Source organism: Scyliorhinus canicula, chromosome 3 (genome assembly GCF_902713615.1).
Source record: "Scyliorhinus canicula chromosome 3, sScyCan1.1, whole genome shotgun sequence".
In the NCBI taxonomy this organism is placed as follows: Eukaryota; Metazoa; Chordata; class Chondrichthyes; order Carcharhiniformes; family Scyliorhinidae; genus Scyliorhinus; species Scyliorhinus canicula.
Window position 1 is genome coordinate 110,774,739 of NC_052148.1, and position 16,932 is coordinate 110,791,670.

The 16,932-nt window shown below is 48.2% G+C and overlaps 1 protein-coding gene across 3 annotated transcripts in view; it reads right to left on the reverse strand.

Annotated features, from left to right (window-relative positions):
• slc7a2 (solute carrier family 7 member 2) overlaps positions 1–16,932 on the reverse strand; it is a 211,002-nt gene that overhangs the window by 65,330 nt on the left and 128,740 nt on the right. For all 3 annotated transcript variants that reach the window (XM_038791096.1, XM_038791097.1, XM_038791095.1), the window contains exons 3-4: positions 12,530–12,685; positions 6,863–7,028 (exon numbers count right to left, since the gene is read on the reverse strand). In XM_038791096.1, coding sequence (XP_038647024.1) covers positions 6,863–7,028; positions 12,530–12,685 — 322 coding nt within the window. The remainder of the gene's footprint in view (positions 1–6,862; positions 7,029–12,529; positions 12,686–16,932) is intronic.

Here is a 16,932-nt window from a genome sequence, read left to right on the forward strand (position 1 = left end):
TTTTATTTTTAATTTTCAGTTATTTACAGATAGCCCCTAACCACAGATTTTCACCAACCAATTAGATTACCATTTTCACATCCTGTGTGTTTTTTTTTGCGCAAAATCACTAAGCTCCTGAAGACTTCTGATGTAAGGTGCTCCAACACAGGCCAGGTTCCTCTCGGCTCCCGAAAGTAAGTGAAGTCCCTTAGCCTCACCCACCCGTTATCCACTCCCAATTTAAGGTGTTCCTAAGCAGGTCTGGTTTCTACCAACTCCTAAAAGTAAAATGGTACAGGTGCTATATTTTTGCAAGTCCTTATTCCTTCGATTTTGTTAGACATTTTTTTGAGACTGAGATTTCCGCTAGAACTTAGAACATACAGTGCAGAAGGAGGCCATTTGGACCATCAAGTCTGCACCGACCCACTTAAGCCCTCACTTTCACCCTATCCCCGTAACTCAATAACCCCTCCTAACCTTTATGGACGCTAAGGGCAATTTAGCATGGCCAATCCACCTAACCTGCTCGTCCTTGGACTGTGGGAGGAAACCGGAGCACCCGGGGAAAACCCACGCAGATAAGGGGAGAACGTGTAGACTCCGCACAGACAGTGACCCAGCAGGGAATCGAACCTGGGACCCTGGCGCTGTGAAGCCACAGTGCTAACCACTGTGCTACCATGCTGCCCAAATGATTTGTAAGTTTTCATTAACACAAGCATTGTAAAATGATTTGCTTGCTTCACATATATCCTTTTAATTGAAAGTCCTGACTGGAGAAGTGTATTTTCACCAATGGTTACCACATGACATTAAAGTCTCCATGATGTGTAACCTGCTATAATTATTAACGACCAGAACATTTTTTTGCAGAACCAAACTTTACATCAGACATCATCTTATTACACAGGCCCTTCATGTATTTGTACTACATTACTTGATGAACAAAACAACATGATCGGCTGACCCCCCCCCCAATTCTCCCCAATTCCCCACAACACTTTCCCAGCTCTTCCCCAAAGGGTTGTTACAATTCAGCCCAATGGCTGGCACTTTCTGTGGGAGCAGTGGCCTTGCCAACCAGCTGCAAAGTCAGGTGATATTGCCTGGCATAAGATACCAATTTGATGCACTAGCTGTGTGCCACATGGTCTACTTTATTTAAAACCATCCTTGACAAAAAGGCCACTCACCACTACACACTGTATAAACTGTAAACTGCGTGCTGCATTAACTGCAGAAAGGTAAATTATTTTTTTTTAAAACAAACAATTTTATTGAGGTAGTTTTTTGGCATTGTAAACAGTTACAGACATCAACCGAAAGAAAGCAAAAAAGGCAAAAATGTGCAAACATCCACGTATATTCAATACTTCAATCGTAACATACTGCACAAGCCCGCTCCTCTCCCACCGGCACTACCCGCCAATTTATCCCTCCTACTCTACTCTACTCTAACACCCCCCCCCCCCCCCCCCCCCCCCACCCCCCCTGCTGACGCTCACTCTCCCGCAAAGAAGACAATGAATGGTTGCCACCTTCGGGTGAACCCCTGTACAGATCCCCTCAAGGCGAACTTAATCTTTTCCATACCCAGAAAACTCGACATGTCCGAAAGCCACAACTCAGTCTTTGGGGGCTTTAAGTCCCTCCACGCCAATAATATTCGTCGCCGGGCTATCAGGGAAGCAAAGGCCAAAACATCGGCCTCTTTCTCACTCTGGACTCTCGGGTCTTCCGAAACCCCAAAAATTGCCACCCCTGGACCCATCGCCACCGTTGTTTTTAGCACCCGGAACATGATCCCCGCAAAGGAGGGACCCTTCCTCCTTCATGAGCACCTTATAAATATCAGAGACTCTACCCTCCCCTCCTTTCCCTCTAGAGACTATTCTGTCTTGGATCCCCAATGGCGGGAGGCGTGGGAAGGATGGGACCTGTCTACGGACAAAGTCCCGCAACTGAAATAATTTCTCCTTACCAGACCAAATTTCTCCTCCAAGCTCCTCAAATACGCAAAGCTCCCTTCCAGGAACATATCGCCCACCCTCCCCACCCCCGCCCGCTGTCATGCCTGAAACCCCCCATCCATACTCCCGGGGGCAAACCGATGGTTGTCGCAGATTGGCGCCCAGACAGACGCCCCCATCTCCCCTACATGCCTCCTCCACTGGCCCCATATCCGCAGGGTCCCCACCACTAGCAGGCTGGTGGCGTACCTGGCCGGCGGCAGCGGTAGAGGAGCCGTGACCAGGGCTGCCAAGCTGGAGCCCCTGCACGAAGCCGCCTCCACCCGCTCCCAGATAGACCCCGTACCCACCATCCACTTCCTTATCATAGCGATATTAGCCACCCAGTAATAGTTAATCAGGCTCGGCAAAGCCAGGCCTCTCTCGCTCCTCTCAAGCATCGCCTTCTTCACCCGCGGGGATTTTCCCACCCAGACAAAGCTCATGATCATCTTGTTAACCTTTTTGAAGAAGGACTATGGGATAAAGATCGGGAGGCACTGAAAAATAAACAGGAATCTAGGGAGGATTGTTATCTTTACAGTCTGCACCCTCCCTGCCAGCGACAGCGGGAGTGCATCCCATCTCCGAAACTCTCCCTTCATTTGCTCCACCACCCTGGCCAAATTTAACTTGTGCAGCCTGCCCCAGTCTCGGGCCACCTGTATCCCCAAGTACCGGAAATTTTCCTCAACCAGCCTAAATGGTAGCCCTCTCAATCTGTTCTCCTGGCCCCTTGCCTGGACCACAAACATTTCACTCTTGGCCATATTTAATTTGTATCCTGAGAACTGGCCGAACTTCCTCAACATTTCCAGTATACTTCCCATCCCGGCCACTGGGTCCGACACGTACAGGAGCAGGTCGTCCGCATAAAGAGAGACCCTATGTTCCACCCCGCCCCTAACCATCCCCTTCCATCCCTTTGCGGCTCTCAGCGCAATCGCCAGCGGCTCCATGGTCAGCGCAAACAGCAGCGGAGAGAGCGGGCAGTCCTGTCTTGTCCCACGGTATAGTCTAAAATACTCTGACACTTCTCTGTTTGACCTGATGCTGGCCTTGGGGGCCTGATATAATAACTTGATCCAATTCACCAGTCCCTCCCCGAACCCAAACCGTCCGAGCACCTCCCATAGATAGCCCCACTCCATCCGGTCAAAGGCCTTCTCGGCATCCATCGCCACCACTACCTCCACCTCCCTGCCCGTTGGGGGCATCATTATCACATTAAGTAATCTTCTCAAGTTGGCCGACAGCTGCGTGCCTTTCACGAACCCAGTTTGGTCATCCCCAATCACCTCCGGTACGCAGTCCTCAATTCTGATCGCCAATACCTTTGCCAGGAGCTTGGCATCTACATTGATCAGGGAGATTGGCCTGTAGGACCCGCATGCTTCCGGATCTTTATCCCGCTTCAATATCAGTGATATAGTGGCTTGCGACATCGGCGGCAGCAGGGTCCCTCTGTTCCTTGCCTCATTGAAAACCCTCGCCAAGACCGGGCCCACTAACTCAGAGAACTTCCTATAGAACTCTACTGGGTATCCATCCGGCCCCGGGGACTTCCCCGACTGCATGGCCTTTAGGCCCCCCAATACCTCCTCCACTCTAATCAGGGACCCCCAGCTCATCCACTCGCCCCCCACCTACTATTGGGAATGTTAACCCGTCCAGAAACCTTTTCATCTCCTCCGGTTCTTCTGGAGGCTCCGAAGTGTACAGCTTGCTATAGAAGTCCCGGAATACCTTATTCAATCCTGCCGGGTCCTCCACTCTGCACCCCTCCCGATCCATCACTCTACTTATTTCCCTGGCTGCCTCCCTCTTCCTGAGTTGCTGCGCTGACAATCTGCTAGCCTTTTCCCCATGCTCGTACACCATGCCCCTCGCCTTCCTAAGCTGTTCCACGGCCCTATTCGTGAATAGCGCCCCCAGTTCCGCCTGTAGTCTCTGCCTCTCCCGGAGTAAAACCTCCCCCGGGGACTCCGCGTGTTCCTCATCTATCCGACATATTTCCCTAACCAATCTGTCCATCTCTACCCTGTCCGCCTTGGCCCTGTGGGCCCCAATTGAGATCAACTCTCCCCGTACTACTGCCTTTAGCGCCTTCCACAGGGTCGCCGCTGAGACCTCCCCCGTATCATTCACCTGCAAACAATTTTGCATACACCTCCGAAGCCTCTCACAGATCCCCTCCTCCGACAGCAGTCCCACGTCTAGCCTCCATTGTGGGCGTTGGTGCTTCGCCCCTCCGACCTGCAGGTCTACCCAGTGCGGGGCATGGTCCGAGATAGTGATTGCCAAATATTCCGTGATCTTTACCTCCCCTATACAGTCTCTGCTTAGGACAAAGAAGTCTATCCTAGAATATACTTTATGGACGTGCGAGTAAAACGAGTAGCCCCTTCCCGTCAGCTGTCTGGCTCTCCAGGGGTCCACTGCCTCCATTTGCTCCATAAACCCTTTCAGCTCCCTTGCCATTGGCGAGAGTCTACCCGTTCTGGGACACGACCGATCCAGCGCCGGATCAAGGACCATGTTAAAGTACCCCCCCCATTATTAGCCTACGAGAGTCCAGGTCCGGGATCTTCCCCAGGACTCTTTTAATAAAATCCACGTCATCCCAGTTCGGGGCATATATATTCACCAGTACCACTCTTCTCCCCTCCAGTCTGCCCCTTACCATCAGGTGTCTGCCCCCCCTGTCTGCGGCTATGCCCTCCGCCTCAAATTGCATCCGCTTGTTGATCATGATTGCCACCCCCTGGACTTCGAGTCCAAGTCCAAGTAGAAGACCTGGCTTCCTTAGCCTAGTCTGGTCAGACACTTTCAGATGTGTCTCCTGCAACATAATTACGTCCGCCCTTAGAGCCCGCAAGTGCGCGAACACCCACGCCCTCTTAACCGACCCATTCAGTCCCCTGACATTCCAGGTGATCAGCCTGGTTGGGGGGCACAACCCCCCCCCCCCCAAAACGCCGGTCAGCCATAGCCTTTCTCGGGCCGGCCCCCGGCCCGCGTGTTGCACCATTCGTGGCCCGCCTCTTGGCTGCCTCCACCCTCAACCTCCTTCCTACTGTCTACTTCAAATCCCTCCCACGTCAGCAGAACAACCCCCCCCCTCCCCCCACTAGCCATATCCCCCGGTAACCCCACCCCTGCCATCCACTGGCTGTATTCTCTCCCCCCCCCCCCACCTGACTCCCTTGACTAGGCAATCTTCTAGCCCGGTGACTCATCACTCCGGCACCCCCTGTCTCATTTCCATTGTTTCCCCGACCTCATCCCCACTCCCCGGCGCCCCATCCCCCTCTCCAACCCACTGGAGAAAATGCACTGGCACAGGAAGGCATAGACATCCGTAAAACAAAAACCCCCAATCCACGTCCTCAACCCCCCTTGCCACCCTTAGTTACAATACCGGCTCCGGTGCCCTCAGCGAGCCCAACAAAAAGTAAAAACCCACACGAAAAGGAAAAAAGAGGAAGAGAACAAAAACAAAAGAAAAAAAAACCAGTAACAAAAACAAAGGGAAGTGTCCCAAATGTCCCGCTTGTGTCCAGGCACATTCGGCGTCCCTTCATACGGTAGTTCTCGGGTCCTAATTCGCGCCCGTGGGACCTCTTTTCGGGACCAGCCCCTGATCTCTCGCAAAGTCTATCGCTTCTTCAGGCTTGGAGAAGTAGTGGTGTTGACCCTGATGCGTGACCCAAAGATGGCCGGGAACAGCAGACCAAACTTCACGTGCTTCTTGAACAGTACCTCCTTGACTTGTTTAAAGGCTGCTCGCCGGCGAGCCACCTCCTGGCTTAGGTCCTGTGGAACCTCATCACCATCGGACGGGGGGTCCCCCCCGGCCGCCCCTGCCTCGCCTGCACTCTGTATGCCCCCTCCAGCTCCGGCGGTCGCGGAAAGGCTTCAGCCCCCATCAGTGCATCACCAGGTCTGCTACAAACGCTGCGGCATCAGCTCCCTCAGCCCCCTCCGGGAGGCCGATGATCCTCAGATTGTTCCTGCGGGCTCTATTCTCCAACTCCTCCAGTCTGTCCAGCAATCTTCTTTGCCGCTCCTTCAGCCCGTCAACTTCTAACGCCGCAATCGTCTGCGCATCCGCCTGCTCCTCCACTGCCTCTCCCAGCTCCTTAACATTTGCATCTTGAGCATCCAGCCTCTGGCTCAGCTGATCCACCGCTTTCTGGATTGGGTCCAAACTGTCCCACTTCAGTGACTCAAAACTACCTTTCATCACCTGGAGCATGTTATCCAGCGCCTGCTGGATTGCTGAGTCCGAGGTCCGTGCGTCCGCCATCTTAAGTTCCAGGTCAGTTTCTCCTGCTCTTTGCTTCTGTCCCTTTCTCTCTCTCTTCCTCTGCTTCCTGGACTCCCGCGGTTCCATAGGTTGCAGCCCGCTCTCCAGCACTTTCGCGGCCGCCTTTTTGCCGCTCTGTGGTCCCGCTAATGTGGGGAATCAGCCCCTAAAGTCCCGCCAGACTGAGAGCCTGCCGAATGTGCAGCTCACTCGAACATCGCCGCCACCGGAAGTCCTCAGAAAGGTAAATAATTAACCAAAATTGTGTTTCTCAACTATAAAATATTTTGCTGCAAGATTCAACACTTTTTCAAATTAAAGAACCCACTGCTTCAAATGTATAAATAACTGCACATTCTCCCTGTCTCTGTGTGGGTCTCACCCCACAACCCGAAACGATGTGCAGGTTAGATGGATTGGCCATGCTAAATTGCCCCTTGATTGGAAGAAATAGAATTGGGTACTCTTAAAAAAAAAAAAAAAAAAATTTTTTTCAATGAACAAATAAGTATCAGAATTAATTAGGTCTGTTGTATCCAGTTCCTTTTAACAAACTTACTTTGTAATGGCTGTGAAATTTATGAGCGCTTCTTCGCTGATCTTCCAGTTCTCAGTGTCTCCCTTCACAAATCCCGTGATAATAACAAATATAAGAACCACGATGTTGATGGCCGTAAATATTTTGGTAACCCAAGCGGACTCCTTCACACCAAATGACAGAAGACCTAAGGTGTATAGAATATTCAAAGTATAAAGGCATCAATGTAATCTTTTCCCCCCACACACAGGAAAATATTTGTACAACAGATACAAGTAAATATTAAAAATAATAGCCGAGATATTTATTGCACAAAATTAGCGGCATTCTGGTTTTGGTTCAGTAAATGAGAAGGGTTTTAGGTACAGCAGGGTCCTGTGCCTCTTGTTCTGTACAGCAAATTTCATCCAAACAGTTGATCACAACATTTTCATCCTGGCAGCAGTTTGACACCTTGGGCAGAATTCTCCTATTTTGAGACTAATTGTGGTGGCGTTCTGCTCCGGAGGTGCCTGACCTATTGACCAGACTAGCAAGATCCTGCACTAGATTCAGCCCCCGGGACCTTATTAAATATGCAGGGGGAGTTCCCCTCCGACTCTCCTAGTGGGCCGGCAGCTGATTCTTCTGCCCACCCTCAGCTGATGGGTTTGAAGATCCCGGCGCCATATTTAAATAACAGTCTAGCACACTCTTATTCCCCTGCACCTTCACCAGACCATGCAGGCTGTCAGTCGCCTGGAGAGAGAAAGATAGCAGCCTAAAAAAGCCTTTCCTTGATTCAACAGCATTCCCCCCGCTAAGCCTCTCATCTGCGAGGTGCGCCCATTCTACACTTGGACTCCGGAGTCTTCATCATGCCCCTCCAGGAAATGATGTGCTGTCCGTTTGACCCCATTATTTGAGCTTCTCATGCAGCCTTGTTGGGGTCCGCTTCCCTCTCTTCAGTCTTCCCTCTGTCTCCCATTATTCAACTTCTTCATCCACCTCCTTGCCCCTTGCATGCAATCATGAGCCCTCCCCCTCCCTTCAAACTCCTTGAACAGCCATCCTTCCAAAACCCCTCAGCGCTTACACTGCGCTTGAACTTTGGACTTTTGTTGCGGTGGCAGCACAGTCAAGTCCATATACACACTGGTGTGTAGCACCAGAGGTAAGAGACCCCTGTACTCCCAATCCTCAGGCACAGTACTGATCTATCCTGGTGACACAGGAGAGTCCAAGGACCCAGCAGCGCGATGCTGTACATGAAGATCACCTCGCAATGGAGATGGAGGCAGGAACCAGTCTGTCCCGGCAAAGTGGTGAATAACACATCAGGAACAGTGTAGCACTATGACACATCACCAGAGGCCCTGAAGCCCCCGCCTTGCGCACGGCACTTATTAACAAATGGGTTTAACGCTGCCAGAGGGAAGAGCGACCCACCACTGGGAGAATTGCAACAAGATTTTACGGCAGTAGGTTTCCAAATTTTTGGTTCCTGCTCGATGCACTGCGCCCACCACCACCAAATCTGCCGTGGGCTGGCTGGGAGAATTTCACTCCTTGCAGTTAACCTGGAACTTTGAGGGCAGCACGGCGGCGCAGTGGTTAGCACTGCGGCCTCACGGCTCCAAGTACTTGGGTTCGATCCCGGCCCAGGGTCACTGTCCGTGTAGATTTTGCACATTCTCCCCGTGTCTGTGTACCCTTACAACCCAAAACGATGTGCAGGGGAGGTGGATTGGCTACACTTAATTGGCCCTTAATTGGAAAGTAATGTATTGGGTACTGTACTTTCTTTTTAAACTGTAATCTTTCTGATATACCTCTGATGGACTTGAGGTGACACAGGTGACATCCTGGGCCACTAGTAGACATTGGATGAAATAAAAACTTTAATGAAAGATTTTAGAAAAAGGTGACAAAGACTACTACCCTCAAAATATTTAATTTATCTGCTTTGCCTTTGTCTAAATGAAAGAAAGCCTCTCCATCTAAACATTTAGGAAGCAGCTCTCCGTAAAGATCTCGAAGTGTGATTGCCGCATATGGGAGCCATGGAGGACTTTTGGTTATCCTGAAGTGTTGCCTCAGCTGGGTCCACGTTCTCAGCGTGGCCGCTACCACTGGGCTCGTTGTGTATCTTGTTGAGGAGGATGGGAGTGCTGCTGTGACCACGGCCTGGAGGGTCATTCCTTTACAGGATGCCTCCTCCATTTGTACCCAATCTGTGTCGGTTTCGTGTACCCATCCCTTCACTCTTTCTGCCGTTGCTGCCCAGTGGTAGTATTGTAGGTTTGGTAAGGCCAAGCCTCCTTTGAGTTTCCTTCTTTGCAGTGATCTTCAGCACCTTCGAGGATCATGTCCTGGAGGTGACCAGGGTGGCAGAGGACAGAGGGATCACCAATGCGGAGGATCGTGGATGCCGCAGAGGTGAGGATCCAACCATGCCCCACCCCAAGATCCTGTCAAACATGAGTTGTTATCGCCTTACTGACTGACCCATCCCTCCCACTGACCACATGTCCATTCTCCTGCAGGTCCTCCAGCTGATTGTGCTGGCCCATCCCAGGTGGCACCCTCTCCAAGCTCCCAGGAAAACACCTCAGTGGAAAGCGCCAAGGAAGATACGATCGCGATACGATCGCATGTGTCATGCCCACACTGCACCAGTGCAGAGACACACACCTTGGTGGGAAACATTAGTGGTCAGGCTTCTGGGGCACAATCTGTTGAGCAACATACAGCGGCTCATATACATCTGGTGGAGGCAGGAATCGCCAGGCAGGACAGGAGTTGGAGGTCTGCTGGATCCCAGGACCCAGCTGGGTCCCAGACTGACGCTGAGCTCTTGTGCAGGGTTACCCAGAGCTGGTGGAGATGATAATAATAATAATCGTTTATAATCACAAGTAGGCTTCAATTAAGTTACTGTGAAAAGCCCCGAGTTGTCACATTCTGGCGCCTGTTCAGGGAGGCCGGTACAGGAATTGAACCCGCGCTGCTGGCCTTGTTCTGCATTACAAGCCAGCTTCTTAGCCGACTGTGGGGCAGACGGGCAGGGTATAGGGTTACCCCGGAATGGGGTACACACGATCCAGGGATCGGCATGCTGGTGCCATGCGAGGTTGCCCTCCAGCGCCTCCCCCCTCCCTTTCCCATGGCGGCCTAACCCCCCCCCCAATCCAGCCAAAGGTCCCCCACCTCCCCCTGAGCATTGGGGCTGCAATCCCAGCGTCTGGGCTCTTTGACTCGGTTCCCCTAAGTAGCTCTTCGCTAGGTTCACATTTTTCAAATCACCTGCATGACCACTTGCTGGGGAGGCCACTGAATGACGGGATGCCGTTGGATATGGAGTCGCACCCGTTAATTATACAGAATAGGGCTTAAGTAGTGATAATTGCCTTCTCACCACGCTACATGGGATTTCACCTACAGGAGCAGCCGGTTGCACCACAAACTGTTTGGCATCTGGCGCAGTTCTCATTTTTGGCCTCTCCCACTATTCACCGGTCTCGTTTCACTTGAGCAAGAGCACAACAGGGCCTGAGAATTGCTCCTTTAATTAGTACTGAACTTTCAGTCCAAACAAAAAAAAACAGAAGCACTTTTAATGATCCACTTTGTCTCCCATCTCTCTGACTACCTCTGAGACACTCTCATTCTGAAATAAATAATAGAGGCTAGAAATACATTCTGGGCTGTGTAACAAAACAGGTAGTATCAAATCGTCTGCCAATTATTTATTTAAAAGTTTGGAGTACCCAATTTCTTTTTCCAATTAAGGAGCAATTTAGCATGGACAATCCACCTACCTGCACATCTTTGAGTTGTGGGGGGTGAGACCCATGCAGACACGTGTAGAATCTGCAAACTCCACACATGCAGTGACCAGGGGCTGGGAGCGTACCCAGGTCCTTGGCATAGTGAAGCAGCAATGCTAACCAGCGCGCCACCGTGTCGCCCTCTGTCTGCCAATTATAAACTGTTTGATATTCAGTTCCACAGCAGTCAATGGAATTAGATATGAGGCACAATCTAAAATGAGTGGCCAATCTGATTCCACCCAAGAGGAATTTCTACCCTGAAGTGCTTAACATTTAAAATGTGAAATTTTACCTGGAAAAGCAATAAAAGTTTGTTTAAAAAGCACAAATCTTGGAACAGCATGAGGAATATCTAGCTTTAAGCTGCCAAAACAGAATAATCCATGTTAGGAAATTATGTATTGTGTACTTACTCCGATTACTGCATCAGGGAAAATATAAACAGTAAGCCCAGTCTTCTGAGTCAAAATCTGATTGAAAATACACAATAGCTTCCATAGATTCCATGTGGGCCCTATCTCGGCTCAATCTGACTGCTTGCACCACAATTTATCCCCTTTGGTGGACTTATGTACCCCTTGTTGTGTGTGCATCTGCTATCCTCATGGGAAGCAAGAGACTTTTCTATGACCATAAACAGTTTGGTCAGGTTAGTGGCAGAGGTACTGGGAGGAACTGGCTCTGAGGGGCTTAGGGGCTGGTGTAGCACTAGGGGCTGGTTTAGCACAGGGCTAAAGAGCTGTCTTTTAAAGAAGACCCAGGCAGGCCAGCAGCACGGTTCAATTCCCGTACCAGCCTCCCCGAACAGATGCCTGAATATGGCGACTAGGGGCTTTTCACAGAAACTTCATTTGAAGCCTACTTGTGACAATAGGTGATTTTCATTTTCATTTCAATTTTCATGAGGAAGAGTCATTATAGATTCAAAACGTTAATTCTGGTTCTCTCTCCACAGACGCTGCCAGACATGATGTGTTTTCCCAACATTTCCTGTTTTTACTTCAGATTTCCAGCATCTGCCATATTTTATTTTAATTCCTGGGAGGAAATGTTGCACTTTTAGAATATTACTTGTCGCACATGGAGAGTTAGCAGATATTCACATTTGGTCAATCATATCTAGACTGGTTCAAGTTCCTCGACTAAAATTATTAATTCCTATTTCATTTTCCCACATACTTCACAGAGTAGTAAAGTCCAGATGGGTGTATCCTAGCTTATTGTGGGATGTAACGGTGGAAATTACAGAGGCTCTAGTTACATATGCAATTGACCCGCAATATTGGAGTGGTGCCAGAGGGTTGGACGATTACAAATTTTAAAAAAGAATGATAAATCAAGAAAATACAGGCCAGTCAAGCTAATGATCGGTATTGAGGAAATGTTTAGAGATAATAAATTAGGATGAAATTAATTGGCACATGAAAACATACAGTTTAATAAATAAAATGAGACTAGGTTGGGTTAAAGGCGAATTACGTTTGACAAATTGATTCGATTGAAACTGATTAATTTGACAAAATAAGGGCAACTTGCGTTTGGCTAAGATGAAGTAACAGTGGATGAGACCAGTGCTATTAATGCAGTGGTTTAAGTATTTTGATGTTTCGAATGGCATTTGATATTGCACCATATCATGGACTTGTCAATACAATTGACGTCTATGTGCTTATAAAGGCAGTGGTTGTGTGGAATTGCATTGAAATTGTCAGCTTTGATAAAGACTCATCCAGACTCGAAACGTTAGCTCCCCTCTCTCTCCACAGATGCCGTCAGACCTACCGAGATTGTCCAGTATTCTCTGCTTTTGTTGTATAATAAATGTCTTTCCCAGCTAACTCTAAAATTACATACTAAAACTTCACTCCCATCATACCTGACAATAATAATATGAGACACACTGCAAAAAAGTCTGGATATTCTGCTAATCCCGGTGAATTCATCCTGAAGTATGTGCCAAAGAAATTTCCAATCTGTTTGCCAACAAGTTCATCAAAGGTACCACTCCATGCCCTGGCAACACTGGAAGTACCTATATACAAAGACGAGTGAAAAAATACAATTCAGTTAAATATTCACTTTTGTGCTTCATTAGCAAAGTGCAGAAACTAAGACACATGTGTTTTGGAGATGAATAATTGTGGCTTGCATCAAGACAACATTCTTGGCTACACACAAAATGGGTCTCCCATTAATCTACAAAACTATCACTTGTACTGCAAAATAATTCATCTTACAAAGTACTAGCCTTCCAGAGAGATACCATAAACAACTATGGGATCAACAGCGCAACGTTAAATATCAGAAACACTGTGGTAATGGGGAACCGTGTCACTCGTGAAAACGTGTGGTGGAGCAGTTTGAACATTTTGAGATGCAAATTGTATTTGAATTAGGAGCATCCGTGATATGCTCTGCCTGTGCTATGTGGCAAATTATAGAAGCTTCAGTTGTCCCTGGTGGCCGTGTGTGCAGGAAGTGTGTCCAACTGCAGCTACTGGCTAACTACATTTCTGAGCTGGAGCTGAGGGTGGAATGGCCGTGGGGCATCTGCGATGCTGAGCAAGTCGTGGAATTCAGTGAGGTGGTCACACCACAAGTGAGGATTGAACAGGCAGAAAGGCATGGGTGACCACCAGGCAGAGTACAGGAAGGCAGGTAGTACAGGAATCCCCTGTGGCCATCTTCCTTTCTAAAAGTAAAACCATTTTGGATACAGTTTGGGGAGATGACTGTGTAGGGCAGTGTTTTTCAAACTTTCTTTCTGGCGACCCAATTTTACAAAATTACTGACTCTCGCAACCCATGCCACATTCACAATAGATTCTCCATAGTTACTTTTTAAATTGGCACATTCATTGTTGGCACTTCTGTGTTATTAAATGTCAAAAATTGTAAATAAAAACATATTTTATATTTTTTTGTTGTTATTTGGAGATCTAAATAACTTGTAATAAAAATCTCTGCACAGACCAGAGTAAGAGACTCTTGATGGCGGACTCCATTTGAACGGGAAATGAGGGAATTCTTGGAAACACATCTAGATTTTAGGCTGATGGAGTAAGAAGGAGACTCACTATTGATTGCTAAGTCAGTCTGACTGAGAGAGCGACTGATCTCAGAAAGTGAGCGCAGAGCGGGTCCCCATTTTAAATATACCTCAAACCCCTTATGTACACACAGCACAACTTTAAACATAGATCAGATTGACAAGGTTAAGATTAAAAAAAGTTCAACAGTCATCAACAAGATTAACTGGCAGAAATTCAACCAACACTGACAACGTTAATAGCAATAGAAATTCACGGTTCATTGTCAATTGTAACAGTGGCATTAAACATGCATCCGATTCAGAACATTAACCCTGAAGTCGGTCTCTTTGTGTGATCATTGACTCTGTGTTTCCTATGATCTGTACTTGAGCAGATGCATTTCCCCCCAACTGGGATGGATGAAATTCCCAAACCCATACCTGTCACCCCAGAGCCGAGTTCAGAATAGGGCAAACATGAATCAGCTTTGTAACAATGGACCAATTGAAAGGCGGGGAGATCCCCACAGGATACACAGGAATTATCTGCTAAATCCTATATATAGGAGTACTCCGGCTATGAGTTGCTGACTGAAGTACTTGTAGAACCACATTCCAGTAAACAGTCATTTGGTTTTGGGTGGGAGATGCAAGCCTGGGGGGAAAAAAAGCACAAAGCACTATTGGAAACTAACGAAAAATGAAATGAAAATCGCTTATTGTCACAAGTAGGCTTCAAGTGAAGTTACTGTGAAAAGCCCCTAGTCGCCACGTTCCGGCGCCTGTTCGGGGAGGCTGGTACGGGAATTGAACAGTGCTGCTGGCCTGCCTTGGTCTGCTTTCAAAGCCAGCGATTTAGCCCTGTGCTAAACCAGCCCCATACTCTGTCTAGAAGGAGTATCTTCAGGAAAGAAATTTAAATATAATTAATTTTTTTTTAAAAACGCTTCAGTTGTTGGTGCAGGTGCTGACTAACCTGGACGATTAACTGTTGTAGAAACGGGAGTCGCTGCTGAAGGGTGTGTCAGTGGCAGTGACTGTAACAGTGACCTAAGGCACCAGCCTCTACATCAGCCTCATGTGATCATACACTGTACTGCAGTAAGAATTTACCCAGGGAGAAAACGGGAAAAAAGATCAGGCGATCTTTGGGGACCTTTTGACGACCCATTTTCCATCATCCCACGACCCACCCGCAGGTCGCGACCCCCACTTTGAAAAACACTGGTGTAGGGGAAAGCAGTGGCAACCAACTTCATGGCACCATGGGTGGGTCTGCTGTACAAGATGGGAGGAGAAAGAACAGCAGGGCCAAAGTGGTACGGAATTCAATTGTAATGGGAACAGACAGGCATTTCTGTGGCCGCAAAAGGGACTTCAGGATGGTATGTTGCTTTCCTGGTGCCAAGGTCAGGGATGTCACTGAACGGCTGCAGAGCATACTTAAGGGGGAGAGCAAACAGACTGATGTCGTGGTACATATTGGCACCAACGATATAGGCAGAAAAAGGGGATGAGATCCTGCAAGCCGGATTTAGGGAGCTAGGAAGTAGATTTTAAAACAGGGCCCAGAAGGCAGTAATCTCTGGATTACTTCCAGTGCCATATGCTACTGAGTATAGAAATAGGAGGTTAATTCAGGTGAGTATGTGGCTGGAGAAATGGTGTAGGAGGGAGGGCTTTAGATTTCTGATACATTGGCGTAATTGTTGGGGATGGTGGGACCTATACAAGTTGGACGGTTTGCACCTGAATTAAAATGAACTAGTATTCTTGCAGGGAGATTTGCTAGTGCTGTTGGCTAGGGTATAAAATAATTGGCAAGGGGTTGGGATCCTGAGAGAAGGTTCAGCAGGGGTAGATGCACAGCCAAAATTAGAAGAGACATAAAGTGAGTCAGTAAGGTATAGAATGTCTTAGGAACATAGGAATTAGAAGCCGAACTAGGCAATTCAGCCCTTCGAGCCTGCTCCACCATTCAATCAGATCATGGCTGATCTCTTCTGCATCTCAAATCCACCTCCCTCCCTGTTCCCCATATCCCGTTAACCCATTTTTAAAAATCAAAATTATATCCAACCCCTTCTTGAAACCATTTAATGAGTCAGATTCCACCACAGTATTGGGCAAAGATGTCCCTTAGCTTTTCTGATTGGAGGGCTGTGACTCGTGGTGTTCCACAGGGATCAGTGCTGGGACCTTTGCTGTTCGTAGTATATATAAATGATTTGGAGGAAAATGTAACTGGTCTGATTAGTAAGTTTGCAGATGACACAAAGGTTGGTGGAATTATGGATAGCGATGAGGACTGTCAGAAGATACAGCAGGATTTAGATCGTTTGGAGACTTGGGCGGAGAGATGGCAAATGGAGTTTAATCTGGACAAATGTGAGGTAATGCATTTTGGAAGGTCTAATGCATGTAGGGAATATACAGTGAATGGTAGAACCCTCAAGAGTATTGACAGTCAGAGAGATCTAGGTGTACAGTTCACAGGTCACTGAAAGGGGCAACACAGGTGGAGAAGGTAGTCAAGAAGGCATACGGCATGGTTGCCTTCATTGGCCGGGGCATTGAGGATAAGAATTGGGAAGTCATGTTGCAGCTGTATAGAACCTTAGTTAGGCCACACTTGGAGTATAGTGTTCAATTCTGGTCGCCACGCTACCATAAGGATGTGGAGGCTTTAGAAAGGGTGCAGAAGATATTAACCAGGATGTTGCCTGGTATGGAGGGCATTAGCTATGAGGAGCGGTTGAATAAACTTGGTTTGTTCTCACTGGAACAACGGAGGTTGAGGGGCAACCTGATAGACGTCTACAAAATTATGAGGGGCATAGACAGAGTGGATAGTCAGAGGCTTTTCCCCAGGGTAGAGGGGTCAATTACTAGGGGGCATAGGTTTAAGGAGCAAGGTTTAGAGGAGATGTACGAGGCAAGTTTTTTTTTTACAGAGGGTAGTGGGTGCCTGGAACTCGCTGCCAGAGGAGGTGGTGGAAGCAGGGACGATAGTGACGTTTAAGGGGCATCTTGACAAATACATAAATAGGATGGGAATAGAGGGATACGTACCCAGGAAGTGTAGAAGATTTTAGTTTAGACAGGCAGCATGGTCAGCACAGGCTTGGAGGCCGAAGGGCCTGTTCCTGTGCTGTACTTTTCTTTGTTCTATGTCTAGACCAGTTAAGTCACAAGGGAGTTTGGCAAGATTGAATGGTATTTATGTCAATACAAGGAGTCTGACAAAC